Below are 15132 nucleotides of genomic sequence, written 5' to 3' on the forward strand. Positions count from 1 at the left end.
AAAGTACACTGAGAGAGGACTTTTTTATTAGTGATCTTAATAGTTTTTAAAAAAAAAAAATCTAATTGAATACAATCTATTTGTGTATGACTGTCAGTCCAAAGAAGGAGAGAGGAAAGAGGGGAACATGAGTAGAAAGTACAAGGTCAGGAAGAACCAAGTAAGAAAACAGGCAGGTAATACTAACAGGCAAAACAGAAACTGTTAAACTGGCAAAGAAAAAAACCCAACTAATTTTACTCGTACAATCTGGAAGTTGTGTTCTCCCTATAATTAAAGCTGCTATACAGAATCTGCTAAACAAACTGGGTTGTCAGCCCTGGCACTGCATTACCATATTGAGCTTCAGTCAGAGGAAGTCACGGTTGCCAAAAACTTTTTGAAGCTCAAGAGTGAGGCTGGTGCCATCCCAGATATGTTAACATTGTACAATCTTCTGGATAATCAGATCTTCCCCACACTGAAAACTGTTATTCAGGTTGCCCTAACAAACCCAGTTAGCAGCTGTAGCTGTGAGAGGTCTTTTAGTGTGGAGTCAGCTCCATACCTGGCTGAGAAGGACCATGGGTCAAAGCAGACTCCAGCACCTGGCTGTGATGTCAGTTGAGAAAGAGATGCTTGAGAGACTTGACCACCAAAATGTGATAGACAGATTTGCCAACCTCAAGGTGAGCCGATATAGGTTAAAAGAAAAGAATCTGCAGAGCCGTAGTAGTATCTGCAGTAAAGATCTTTTCATACATTGTATACATTGTACCGTAGGCCAAGGTGTCTCCATTTTTCTAATTTTTTAATATTAATTTGTACATTTCAAGGACTCTTCTATTTTTGGAGTGTATTTTTTATGTATCTGTATTGTATTATACGTACACATTAAAAGTGAATCTCTGTCCAAAAAATGCAAAGAGTAAAAAAATTTACTTTTTACTCACTGTGAGCATCATTCATTATTCTCCCGCAGTAATTAAGGTTAGGATATGTATTTTTTTTATTCCAATCCATTCTTCTTTTGCAGCATTTAAATAACCTTTATCAGATTTGATGGTTTTGTTACAGACTTTTCAAAACAGTGTTTTGCTTTTCTTTCACAAATGTGGGGATTAAATTGTGTTAAAATGTACAACGAGGACCCAGGCACAGAGAGACTTGATTATATAAATAAATCATAAGATTTAAGAATCTTATAATTTAATAAAGAAATTTGCAGACTTGCACAGAGATGGTAAAATTATGATGACTGATAATGGAGATGAAGACAACAGACGACGAGGACAGGGAGGAACAAGGGTTTAAATGCACCAAGGAGACAGTCAGAGGGAACTCAGGACAACTGGAGACATTTAAGGATGCAGGGACTGACAGAGACAGGGAAGAAGTCTCATCGTGACGAGTAAAGTTTATCTTGCCTGGATGGGCAGCTCTCTGGGTGCTCAGCACCCCCAAAGCTCTGATTCTAGAATCGCCCCTGCTTGCCAACCTTGTAAAAAGAAGGGCCGATTCTCTTGCCATTACAAGAGAAGAAGCCCTGTTTGCCTTGAACGCCATGCCATCAGGTAAAGCTCCAGGTAGGGATGGATTTAGCTGTGAGTTTTACAGTTTCAGACAGTCCTTCTGGATCCACTTTTTAAATGGCATCCTGCCCCAGTCCCGCAGGGAGGCCAATATTTCTGTTATTCTTAAAAAAGGTAAACCCCCTGATAAATGTACTTCATATACGCCCATTGCCTTGCTGAATTCACACTTGAAGTTACTCTCTAAGATATTAGCCCTACGACTCAAGAAGGTACTCCCCTATATAATTAATGAGGACCAAACAGTTTTTGTTAAAGGCGCAACTCCTCTGATAACATGAGGAAACTTCTTAATGTTATTCATCTTTCACAAAATTCTGATGAGCCATTCCTTGTACTCTCTCTTGATGCAGAAAAAGCATTTGATCACGTTGAATGGTCGTATCTATTTTTTGCCTGAGAGGAATTTGGATTGGGTGAAATTGTTTTAAATTCTCTATAACTCCCCAGTCGCAGCAGTTATAACTAACAGGATGCGCGCCAGCAATTTTGCTCTCCACCGTGGAAATAGGCAGGGCGATCCTCTTAGTCCTCCACTCTTTAATAGAACCGCTGAACCAGACCATAAGACAGGATGTTTTAATTTCTGGTATTTGTGTTAAAGAGAAGATACATAAAATCTCTTTATATGCAGATGATGTGTTGGTGCTCTTATCCCGACCTGAAACCTCCCTCCCCCGTAATTTCATCTTTCGGTGCATTTTCAGGCTATAAGATTGACTTTGCCAAGTCAGAGGCCATGCCCCTGGGTTCATTGTTGACAGTTCCGGTTACAACTGTTCCCTTTCCATTTCGTGGTCTCCTACTGGGTTTACTTATTTATATAAGGGTTTCTCCCTCTTATAATCAGCTGTTCAAGCTCAACTTTGTCCCTCTTTTCGATTCAATTAAGGCTGATCTGGAGTCGTTGGACTCATCTCAGTTTGTTTTCATCAACCTCTCCTTGCGTCCACTTTATGACGGCCTGTATAGAGTTATTGAGCCGGGCAACAAGCACTTCATTTTGGACTTCAGGGGCCGTCAGGAGGTAGTTTCAGTGGACCGGCTTTAACCTGCGCACATTCTACAGGATGATCCGTTGGTGCGCTGCGGCCGCCCATCTACAGCCGGACTGTTGGATTCTGCCCTTTCCTCGGAGAGTGCCCCGCGCCCGCCGGTGACTCAGGAACCTATGGTGGGTTCGGCCCGAGCTAGTGGGCCCTCCACCTCGCCTGTTCAGCCCTTCTGGCCGTTTGCTTAAGCCTCAGGCTTTTGACTAGTGGACGGTTCTACTGAGGGAGGGGGGGGCATGTGTGGTGGCAGACCAGAGGGCTCCACTCACATCACATGATGATGTAAAGACATTGTTCAGGGACTTCTGAAGACAGGATAAATGTAATCTCTCTTTTTTAAAGCGAGGACACATGCAAAGAAAAAACATTTGAAATTTTCTATGTAGTTTGAACATTGGTCCAGCGGTTTTCAAATGTGTTCCTCAGCCCATGTAGAAGAATTTTCAGCAACGAATCTGATGTCACATGAGGGCCTGAAGTTCACATGTGCCTCTGTACTTTAGACTTTCCAGAATGAGCCTCTGTTGTCTTTGGTACCTTTGCATTTAGGCTTCAAACAACTAATTATTTTGTTTTTATTTTTTAGTGTCCCAACAGACCTGTTTTATAGAATATGCAAGCTTAGTGCCAACCTGCTTATTTACAATAAAATTCTATGTTTCAACATGTGGTCATTTGTTACTTTAGTTATAGACAGCATGCTGCACATGGTCGAAGTGGGATTCCAGTTTTATTAAAAGCACGAGGGCTCTGACGTCCACTGACAGTAATCACTCAGTTGGAACACTCACACGCAGTTCTACAGAGATCACTAGAAAAAACAGTTTCTAATGTTCAACTTGAAACTCCAGAGTTTTAGTTCTGTTCCCTACAGTCTAAATTTTAAGGAGACCTTTACGGAGGTCACACAATGTTTGAAGCCATCCAGTCTCAAACGGGGTTCTGCTAAAGTCATCAGAATAATAGGTTCTATCAGATCTGATAGGTCTGGAGTTTTTGCCAATATATCCCAATGTGCTACTTATCCATAACCCATAAGTTCTAATGAGGGTCTAACAAGGTTGTGGTAAAGTCGCAGTTCTAGTGAAGGCTATAAAGTTTGAAGGAATTCTGTCGATATGCTAGTTAAGACGTTCTAAGACCAGTCCGATTTAAAATTGGGCTCCATGTTCTACTGTTGAATACACTACTACTTAATGGGTAAGTAGTAGTGCATCCAAAAAAAACGTTCTTTAGACATTTTGCTGGTCTAATGAGGGCATTAGAACACGTTTGTGTTCCATGTCAGCGATGTCGATTTCACTAGTTTCTACATTTCTCCCCTAGTTTCACCCCATGATTAACAGAGACGAGGCACGGAGGCATCAGTTCTGCCACAGGCTTTTATTGCAAAGTGGCTTCCTTTGATCTCAGAAACAACGTTCCACTTTAAGGCTCCAAATGTCGTGTTGTTGTGGGGTAGTCTCTCACTGCTGGGGTCAAATCTGCATCCTTTAGTGTTTCTTTACAAAATAAAAGTGCACTCTAACTCTGGTGTGACAGTTACATTCAAACTGAAAGTAAGGCGATGACCAAAACTAGAAAGTAGTGAGTCCAACAGGAATGAAAGCTGAGGTAAACAAATTATCTTGGAGACATAAATACAGAGAATTTAATGCAGATCTTTGCTGTCTTAACCTGTAGTGTTTCAACAGAAAGTGCTGGGTAATCTTTTCTGAATGCATAGTCTAACAGTGTCTGTCTGGCTGAAACATACTGGAGAGAGAGAAAAAACACTTTATAATAATAAATAAAGTCAAAAAAGCATGGTGAGTGTGACCTGTGTGCTGTTGGAGGCGCAACCCTCGCTTTCAACACACGTGGCTGCGTCTTTCACTTTTTGGCAAAAGTGGCTGTGTGAGAGAGACAGCCTTTCCTGTGGTTTGGTAGTGTCATCTCTTGTTTGTTTCTGAAAGGTGAACAGAAGTCATGTGGCAACAAACTGGGAGGTGTTTGCATATCATTATGTTAATGAGATCTTCTTAATGTCGGGGGAGGGAAAGTAAAAAGAACAAAAACCAAAAGAAAACAAAGAGGCCTAAAGATGCTAACTCCTTCAGGACATTGATACAGACAGAGCAAGCTGCTGGGTGAAGCAGTGGTGTTCAGGTGGGGTCAGGTGCTTCAGTCTGGATGGCACGGCGGTTGGCTTGACTCTGCTCAGTTTGTCGCCGAGACATCACAGCTGCTTGCCCTCCAGAGACACCACCGTGTTCCCGCCCAGCTTCTCAGCCAGTGTGCGAAAGTCCTGGATGTCATCCAGCCCGTTTGCCTGCCACTCGTGTTTGATACCTGTGAAGACACACCCACTCAGCACAATATACAAACACTTCATAATGTTCATGAAGAAATTCCATTTAATATAATATTAAATGACTTTTTTTTTTTTTTAAAGATGACTCATCCAGGAGAAACGGTATCAGGCCACTTCCTTATCCCTTCCATGTAATTTTCTATTTCATGAAATGCATCTTAACACGAACCAGCTGATGTCGTCAAACGACGTTAAAATTGTTGGAATTGTTTCCTTTGTGACACGGAGAAGAAAGCAATAGGAGATGTGTGTACATAACAACAGAGATGGGCAGTAACGCGTAATCTGATTACTTTTTTCAGGTAACGAGTAAAGTAAGGGATTACTATTGCAAAAACGGTAATTAGATTATCGTTACTTTCCCGTAGGAACGCTGCGTTACTGCGTTACTAAAACCGTGATTTTTTTGCGAGAATGTCTCACGACAGTGACGTAAGCAAGTGCGACGTTCGTGACAACAGCTGTGAGCAGATCAACAATGGATCACATATCGATTGTGGGAGAGAGTATGAGCGTGCAGCGTTTGAAGCGTGGAAGTACTGACCTTACTTTGAGTTTGATTCCATAAAAAGTGACAAAAACATTAGCATCCGTTGTGCGCGGGAAGAAAACTTTTTGCAGCAAAAAAACCCCCCTAAACTTCTAAGAAAACACAGAGTGCGCAACGACGTAATGGGAAACTCACAGAGAAACTCGCGGATTCTTTCACTGACCGCTGCGGCACACCTGCAGCAGGGTAACCCTCCGCCTACCCCACTCCTGCTTTACAGGTGAAAATAGAGCAACAGGACCGCTGAGTCTTTGACTTTATTTATTTTCTGCTGTGTTTTACTTGCATCTAATTGAAAGAGTGAGTGTAAACACACACAAATATTTTATGTGCTGGAATGTGCAGAAAATAAGTTTAAATGTTAAACAAATTTCTTCCAGTCAGAGAATGTTGCATATAATTAAATTTTTGCTTGATGCATGAAGTTAAAAGATTAAAACTAATAAAACAAGTTTTAAAAAGAGACTTTTCCATTTGATTACATTTTGTATGATGGATTATGCAGAAAAAGTAGAATTGGGCTGAGAGATCTATCGCTTTATCACCTATTCAGGTTGTAAATCGTGTTTTTAAAAAGTAACTAAGTAACTAAGTAATTAATTACTTTTGAAAATAAGTAATCAGTTAAGTAACGGGATTACTTTTTTGGGGAAGTAATCAGTAATTAGTTACTGACTACTTTTTTCAAGTAACTTGACCAACACTGCATAACAACCAAAAGAACTTTCCAGAAACATTATGGGGTTTCCACAGAAGAACAAAGCTAATGGCTACTCGTGTGGCTGCAGTCTATGAGGAAACAACCGCTCGCTGTGTAACCTCAGCAAACATTTTCCTCCTGTGTTCCTGGTTTCACTCGCTAATCATGCTACGAGCAGTGTGTAATTTTGTAAATTAGGGTCCAATTAGTCAGAAAGGAGACTTGTGATTGACAAGTTGTTGACTGGGCACGTGCAGTGCTCCCTGGTTTCTCAGTTAGGTCCACGTTAACCTCACTAACCTATGGATCGTCTCACGGTGGCAGTGGTCATTCTCTCTATTGAAGGCTCTTTACCTCCCAAAATAAAGCTCCTTGAGATGACTGCTGTTGTCATTTGATTCTATAAAAATTAAACTGAACTGAGATGAATGAGCAGCAGCTCTAAAAACAGAAAAATCAATTTGGCAGTTCCCAAATATACACTTATAGCTGAAAGTGCTTCCCTTCTCAAGTAGGGCTGTTCGATATAACGATATATATCGGATGACGATATAAAAACATCTGTTGTTTCATTTTATGCTATCGTTTGTTTCGTGGTGTCGCAAAACAAACGGTTTACTGCAATATTTTTTCATGTTTTTGATGGTCACTGTAGTGGCTATGTTAAGTTCTCTCTTTCTCTTATATTTAATATAACCACACTACAGACGCACAAGCGCCTGTTTTTATGCGTTGTCGTTAGCAACAACGACGGTAAAACCATCGCGTCTCCACTTGTTTATTTTCCACATAAACCTTTCACAATAAAGCTCAAGATCCTGTTGAGACTTTCCAAAATAAACTGAATCACTCGAAAGAGTATGCAGAGTGTTTACGGATGAGAAGCAAAAAAAAAAAAAAAAAAACAGCCATCAGGTGCTAAAAAATAAACCTTAGACTCAAACGTTAGAACAGGCTTTTCCCCGCAGCACGCCGTGTAATAAATACAAAGACAATGGCGGCCGTTACAACTTATGTCTAAAAATGCATCCTTTAATGCATTGGTTGAAAGACTCGACTCCAGGTAAAGGACGCCCAGCTGGAAACACTTCACGCAAGTCGAGCTGCCCGAGATTCACAGAATTTACAGAAAATGTTACATTTTTGTGATTTATATCGTTATCGGACGATAGATGTCTTATATCGGGATATGAGATTTTGGTCATATCGCACAGCCCTATTCTCAATTACATCACCTGGAATGATATCTCATTCTTAAACCCTCGGGTTTAATGTGCACCCTTTGCAGCTGTAACAGGTTATAACTCTTCTGGGAAGGGGTCAGAAAAATAACCCTACAATAATCCCATCTCCCTCTATGGCAAAAACTACTGTAATGTGTCCTGTCCTCCTGTTTTCTCAGAAGGTAACACTGTAATAAATTTCCTTTTTAATGCCAATAATCATGGAACAAGTTAGTTTGAAAAGTAACGCTACCCAACACTGACAGTAGCATTGCGTTGGCGGGTGGGCGGTGCTTTAATACATGTTGAGCTGGCAGGAGTGAACCACCCTAACCCTGAAGGTCTTTTTTATTACTGTGTGAGTTTTTTCATGTATTTATCATGTTTATTTGGTTACTATGAGTTTGTCTGTTCCGTGCATTACTTTTACTGTAAATCTAGCCCTATTATTTTTAAATCAGTCACTTGTTCTGACTTGACTAAAATCGCCACGTCTGCTCTTTCGTACAGGTTTCTTAACACAACACCTGAACCCAACAAATATAACCTGGACCCACTCAGCCAATCACAAATAATCCTAACAAAAAAAAACAGTAGCTGTCCTCATCATTGTTTTCCATACTCTGAGTGGGTTTTAGTGTATTTTTAACTTTTTATTCCATTACTTATGTTTAGGCTTTCAAAAAAAATTGTGTTTTTTTCCCTGCACTTTGTGTAAAAACCAAGATGATATTCACACAGGAGCCTGGTTCTGCCGGAGGTTTCTTCCTGTTAAAAGGGAGTTTTTCCTTCCCACTGTCGCCAAAGTGCTTGCTCATAGGGGGTCATATGATTGTTGGGTTTTTCTCTGTATGTATTATTGTAGGTAGGGGTGGGCGATATAAACGATATATACGATAGAAACAATATAAATTTGGCCAACGATAGAGATTTTGACTATACCGCTCTATGGCGATAGCGCATGTTGATGATGTCATCAAGCTGCGCCCGTTTTGGTCGAAAGCATCGCAGCGGCTACAACAATTATCATCTGCAAATTATGCCGAGAGTCATAGCAAAGAGATGAAGCACTTTTGAAATATGGGGAAGGCCAAAAACTGCGCTTCCTCCACTTCCGTAACATTGATTCATTAATGTTGAATTCTCTCGCAGCTGTTCTATTCCCATGTTGTTGCAGTATATTAATAACTAACCTCGTATTGTGGATGAATAATCTCAGTTGTTCTCCTGACTGAAGTTTGGCCCGTGTATAGCATCCTGCTGTGCGATTGCATTTGTCCCTGACCACCAGAATCCCTCACGTTAACTTTTATCGAGTGGAAAAAAAGTTGGCGTTCATCCTCCAGCTTCACTGTGCTAATGTTATGCTAACATAGCTGTGTCGCTAGCAATCACGTAGCACAACATTATATACCAGGTAGTCCAACTTCAGTGACCCTGCAAACGCCACTGCTGTTTAGTTTTCTTCTAACTCCGTTAAATTTAATAAATTCTGTTTTCATGGATGCCTGGATGTTAAACTTAATTGTTACACCCGATAAAGCAGCAACGCTGATGATTTTATTAAAGATGAAAGAATTTAGACCGTTTTTAACTCTGTGTTCGTTTGACTTTGGGACCTGAAGCGGACGGAGTTTTGGACCCAGATTACTCCGCGAAGCTCCTCACTACAGCAGCCGTAATGCTCTGACAATCCATTGAGCAGTGCAGCTTACCAAAGCTGTACTAAAACATTTTTAACAGATTTCTGCCAAAATCGGTTCGAGGTCAGTAAGCACAACCAGAATTCATACATAAGGCACACTCGATTTTTGAGAAAATTAAAGGATTTTAAGTGTGCTTATAGTGTGGAAAATACGTTATACGGAAGAAAAGAATATATCGTGATATATATCGTTACCGCATATGCTTCAAATTATATCGCGATATGGATTTTAGGCCATATCGCCCAGCCCTAATTGTAGGGTCTACCTTACAGTATAAAGCACCTTGAGGCGACTGTTGTGATTTGACGCTGTATAAATACAGTAAAATTGCATTACAGAGGACAAATGAATAGGCTGGGTCTCAGCCCAAGCCCCCCACCCCTTTAAAAGCTATTTCACAGGAATCATATATGTTCAAACTTTGGACCATGAAATTTTTAAGCAGTGAATGTCATAACCACAGGTGTGTCAGACGCGTGAACTTCCGACTCGTGCTTCTACCTAAAAATAAGCAACATCATCAATAATGAGGCTCGATGATGGCCCAAACAAATAACAGAGTGGTGTATATGCAGATCTGAACACTTACCTGTAAACTTCTTTTTAATGGCATCTTTAGAGCTGGCATAAATCATCTTGCTCTTCAGTGGAGCGCTCTCTGGAGCCCTGAGGAGGAAGAAAAACAGAGTCACATGATGTCATGGCGGATGTTCACATTAAACCCTGACAAAGGTTCAAATAATGAGATCAGCTTATGGAAAAAGCAAGGCCTGCGAGCCAAAAGCTCAGGCTTAGGACTAGGGCTGGGCTATATCATACCGTTCTCTGTAACACCGGTATAATGTTGGGCAACGATAAGAAAATGAAATATCGCAATAGAATATGGTTAAAACGCGCACGCGCAGTGCCTATGTTTTCATACGCACATGGCCGAAAAAGCATGGCGGCGATGGAGAATGAGAAGAGTGAAAGCGGATCGTTAAATGAAACAGATGAACCTGAACTGGTTTGTAAAAGTGCTGCAGCTTCAGTGGTGTGGAACTGGTTTAGCTTTCGTCCATCAGATACACAACAAAGCACTATTTTTGGTAGAGCATGCTAGCGGGCCGTCGTTATTACCGTGCTGTTTGGAAAATACGGCACTTAAAATCAATCCTTTGATTTTTCTGAAAGTCGACAGAGCCCCTTGTAATCCCGTGTGCCTTATGTATGAACTCTGGTTGTGTTTACTGACCTCAAAACGATTTTATGTGCACGGCGCTCGAAAATCTGTCAAATGTTTCAGTACGACTTTGCTAAGCTACGAAGCCGCACCACTTGATGGATTGTTGGAGCATTACGGCTGTCGTAGGCAGGAGCCTCGCGGAGTGATACGTACTGTGCTTCAACATAATATTACTGTATTGTGTGTGTATAACCTCTTTAAGTTTTGTGGATATTATACATGGTTATGCTGAGGATGTGTCGGCCAGTTTCCACTGGAAATGCCTTTTGGTTAAACTGTCAGCAAGGAAACTACAGCAAATCAACTTTGTAAAGAAAATTATTTATAGCATATGTATATACTGTCACAGAGAAAGATTATGTATTCAAAGTCTTGCACCCATCCCATCTACTTCAGCCCAGATTCAGACTGATCTCATAATCCTGACTACTCCCAAATAATACAGTACCAGAAGAGGAAAACCAGGTCCTCCTTCTTGGACTCCTTGGTCTCGTAGGTGGCATCATACAGAGCGTATCTACAATCATTGGGTGGGAGGAGTTTGACAAAGCTGGCGTAGGGGTCTTCCACTGTGTCGCCGATGTCCCCCACCAGGATCTGCTTTCCCTCTTCCACGATGATTGTCTTCTTGTCGTCACTCAGACAGAACAACACCGCCTTCTTCCTCTTCTTCACCTCATCCTGGGTTGAAGACTTCCTGACCTTCATGTCATTGAACACCCTGATGACTTCATCGTTCACTGTCACACCTGATGCCTGCAAAGAAGAGGCAGTAACTCAGTGAAGCTCTTCATTTGTTGCAAAATGTCAAAAAAGAATGAGGAGCCTCGGTCTACAACTGTTTGTAATATAGTCTCCAATAATACTGGTCCAAATTTGATAACGTTTTATATTATGTGACATAAAGTTTAATACTGCTGACACCATGTATTTAAATTCTCTAGCACACAGCGAGAAAACAGACAAGCCCAGCAGTATCTGAGAGCAGCAGTCACGGGTCGGCCTCCAACGACAGTAAGTTAGTATTCTTAAGAAAGTCAACATTGCGACTCTTAAAGAGGAGCTGATCAACATGCTGTGAGGTCAAAGTGTGACGATGTCTCCAGCCATCGAGAAGACTTCTATTAAAACACTAGTACCTGGGATACAAAGGAGTTTTTCCCCCAGCATGGCCAGGAGAGGACAGACTTACTCATGGGATTTCTACCAGTTTAGTGCCAGTGGTGTAGCCCTCCTGAGATCTTTTTTCCTCCTCTGCAGCTGTGGCAGATAATAATTTTGGAGGTGCTCCAACATCATCATAAGTGTGACCAAGCCAGTCTGTTAGCCCACACGGCTTCCTCATCCTGGCTGGTATGACAGGGTGTCGGTCTGTCATCCTGCTCAGTGATGTCAGATTCCTCCTGAGCTTTATCGCCTACTGGCTCGGGAACGGCCTCTTCTCTTTCTGTAGAGAATCCACGTTGTGATGGTATCCCATACCTGGGTTCCAGTGTTTGGAGCATTTTCCACAATGCTGTACAGACACAGGTCTTTGCAGATAGAGTGTTATTTTCTTGGCTTGCTCTGAATTGGGAGGTAGCCAACCAGCACTTGGCTTGGATCATTTTTCAGTTGAGCTGATTCAGAGTTAACATTAACACAGGAAGGCAAAGCCATCCCTGGGTGTAACATGAGTCCTGATGTTCGTAGAATTTCTATATTTTCATACGACACTCCTTGCAGACCCCATGTATCACTTCCATTTCATTAAAAAAAAAAAAAAAGTCCAGCAATTTGATTTAAACACAAATGACACCTTCCTCGTTTCTATCTCTGCCTCCGTTATCCCACATGTGGTCATCACCTCTGCCGAGCTCACTAAGGGGAAAAAACTCTTCAACTGCGCCATCTGGTGGACTGCAAGAGCAACTGATACAAAACGATTTTGATTTATATTTGCATTTCATATAAGAAAATATCACTATTTGGCATCACTGGATAGATACATTTTTGACAAATATGTAAATACTTTTCATTTGTTATACTATGCAGCACTGACCGCGCCCCCATACACACACACACACGTTTACAAATGTTTAAGTGTATCTTTCTATGTTAAAGGAGGATGATACCCACGACCTGAGGAAACACTACAAGTGGGAGACGGTGATGACCACAGCTGGCATGACAGCTCCACCCAAAGTCACTGATGATAAAAACAATCTCTGGTTTGGACTTTGGATTCTGAAGACCGAGAGGTGATAAGTGAAAACGATAAAATGCAATAGGCAATATGATGATGATGCTTTTCCAACTTAGGAAAGCACCTACAGAACGGCATCCACAAATACTGAATGAGTTTCCATTTCAAATGAAAAATATTCGAGGTATAGAAACACATAGATGCGCATACACAAACAACTGATCCATATTAGTCAGATTACACAAAGTTAGTTGCTGCATTAGCTGCTTATAAATAACAATAACAACAATGAAGAAAACCGCCGGATGCATTAATAAATTCAGAATAAAGCAAAGAGAATCAGGACTGCTCTCTTTAAAACAATCAGAAGTGACATGAAGTCCCCGGCTGGTTTGACTGGTGCACCACAGCTTAGCCTACAGGCCGCCATACAGACTGCACAGTCACCGTCCGTCTCATTCACTCGGACTCGGTCGGGCCTTCCGGACCCCATTCACCTTAATCTAGCGGGTCCAGCCGGCCGGATCCGGTCCGAACCTCGTTCACACGGACCCGCAGGATTCAGGCCCGTCACGGCACCAGGACATCAACTGGAATAAGATGGCCGCCCCGGGCCACACGGCCTGCGGCTAGGCACGGCCCAGTCTGGTCCGGCCTGGCCCAACTCACAATACGGGCCGTTAATTTGGATAAAAATCTTTGAACACAAACTAAAAAAAGACAATGTACCGACGTCAGTAGACTAAATCCTGATGTCGGAGGTGGCTCGACCACGTAGACACCGAATAATCTGCTGAGAGAGCGGCTAATTAACGGGAGCGGCAGCCATGCTAGCTAACATCATGCTACACGCCAAGACGCAAATAACGGCGTGTCACGGATCCGCACCGCAAACAAAGAGCTTCCTCCGGACCTCGGCCCAGCACACGGGACCGTTTCGGCTGGTTCTTACCATGTTGTCCCGGGGTTTGTCCGGACTGCTTTGCTGTCAGAACGGTATTTCTCGTGGGTGAAAGGTAGCGGGGAATGTGGCCGGCTGACCAAAGAAGAAGGAAAGGAGGGGGGAGTCTGGAAGGGAGTGGAAGAGGAAGAGAGGCGGTTCTTGACCGATGTCACTCCGTAAGACTCACCAGGAAGAGCTGTGGAGGCGCATTCAATGTTTAAAGAGCTTCGTTTACTTCTTTCTTCACTGTAAACTTTCACAAGATCAACTTAGTTTTAGCGAGAACTCCATTCAAATGCATGTAATAGCGAGAAACGCACTGTCTTGGCGAAATAAAGCGTTTTTCTACAACTTCATAAAGACAGCTGTAATTTTTGATAGAAGACTCAGACACACCTATTTATGGCTTTCTTATAGAATTCAACACGCCCGTGCTGGGAAAAATAGGCTTTTCAGCTGTTTGAGCTAATATATCTATATCTATCTATCTATCTATCTCTCTCTCTCTATATATGATATAGATATATATGTGTGTGTGTGAGAGAGAGAGAGAGAGAGATTCTCCTCATATATCTGTGAGACTGATGTGACCAGTGTGGATCTTCAACGAGGCACCCCAATACAGGAAGGCAGGGAGCCGGCTCACAAATTCGATTCAATTTTATTTATATAGCCCCAAATCACAATGAAGGTCGTCTCAAGGCGCTTAAAGTTAATAGGATCTCTCTCTTTCATAATCATGTATAATAATAGGCTGGAGACACTTTAAAAAAAATCTTTTCCTGCAGCCAGTCTCACATTCTCTCTCACACACACACAACCACCATTCTGCCAAGGTTGAAGTTGGATCAGGTCTACACACACAAAATCCAGATGTTAAAATTATTTTCATTACTCAAACTACTAATTTTTTATTAGTCTACATATTTTCTTTGGGACGGGGGTTGGGGTTGTCATCTCTCATCGTATCTCATTGGGACAGCGTACTGGCTCAGGGAAAGTCCGTTTACAGCTAAGACTACACCTGCAATAACCTTTATGGCAGAGGGAGCAAAGCCAGCAGTATCCAGTAAAACCAGCTGAAGTCTACTTCAGTCAGCCTAAGAATGGAAACCAAGAGCAGACCTGAAGAGGAGGCCCCAGGTTCCAGATGTTATCCACACTACCATAAGACCAGTAGTTTTGCTCTCCACAGAGGGAAAAAGATCATCATTGTGTAGTTGGTCATCGGAAGAGGGGTGCGAGGAGCCATGGTGCAGGACTGTGGTGATAAAGACTGGCAGACACAGGTGAACCTGGTCGAGATAGGTGGCAGAGGCTTCTTTGCCCAACTAGTCTGCAAACTGTTTTTGTGTGCTCAAATGTGGACTTTACATGATGGCTTTCATTTTTTTTTTTTAGATCCTGATTAATTTTGATAGTAACAAAGACCGGTGAATATTTCAGTTATCGCCTCAGATTATAATGTTCGAAAAAAAAGAATATATAATGTAAGAAAACAGATTCACAAAAGCAACTTTCAAGATGAAAGATCATGTGACTGGATGTAGTTGCTTATAAAAAGGCAATTTATTTTTACATTAGAACAACAAACAGATGAAAGCTTCAGGAGGAAGAGGGAGGC

The 15132-nt window shown here is 41.8% G+C and overlaps 1 protein-coding gene across 1 annotated transcript; it reads right to left on the minus strand.

Annotated features, from left to right (window-relative positions):
- Positions 1–3987: 3987 nt before the first annotated feature.
- On the minus strand, positions 3988–13651 carry cfl2 (cofilin 2 (muscle)). The gene is made up of 4 exons (XM_040049071.1): positions 13518–13651; positions 10829–11136; positions 9745–9821; positions 3988–4954 (listed from the first exon to the last, which is right to left on the minus strand). Exons 1-4 carry the CDS (start codon positions 13518–13520, stop codon positions 4842–4844), a joined length of 501 nt encoding a protein of 166 aa, XP_039905005.1. The 5' UTR covers positions 13521–13651; the 3' UTR covers positions 3988–4841.
- Between the last annotated feature and the right edge of the window lie 1481 nt (positions 13652–15132).

Source organism: Simochromis diagramma, unplaced genomic scaffold (assembly GCF_900408965.1).
Source record: "Simochromis diagramma unplaced genomic scaffold, fSimDia1.1 OVJJ01000426.1, whole genome shotgun sequence".
NCBI lineage: Eukaryota > Metazoa > Chordata > Actinopteri > Cichliformes > Cichlidae > Simochromis > Simochromis diagramma.

Bases quoted from the DNA above. Each gene is read 5' to 3' on its own strand.
- cfl2 (XM_040049071.1), bottom strand. The intron at 9,822-10,828 runs GTACTGTATTAT...CTTCCTCCTCAG, and splicing joins GACCTGGTTTTCCTCTTCTG to GGCTCCAGAGAGCGCTCCAC. The intron at 4,955-9,744 runs GTAAGTGTTCAG...GTGTCTTCACAG, and splicing joins CATTAAAAAGAAGTTTACAG to GTATCAAACACGAGTGGCAG.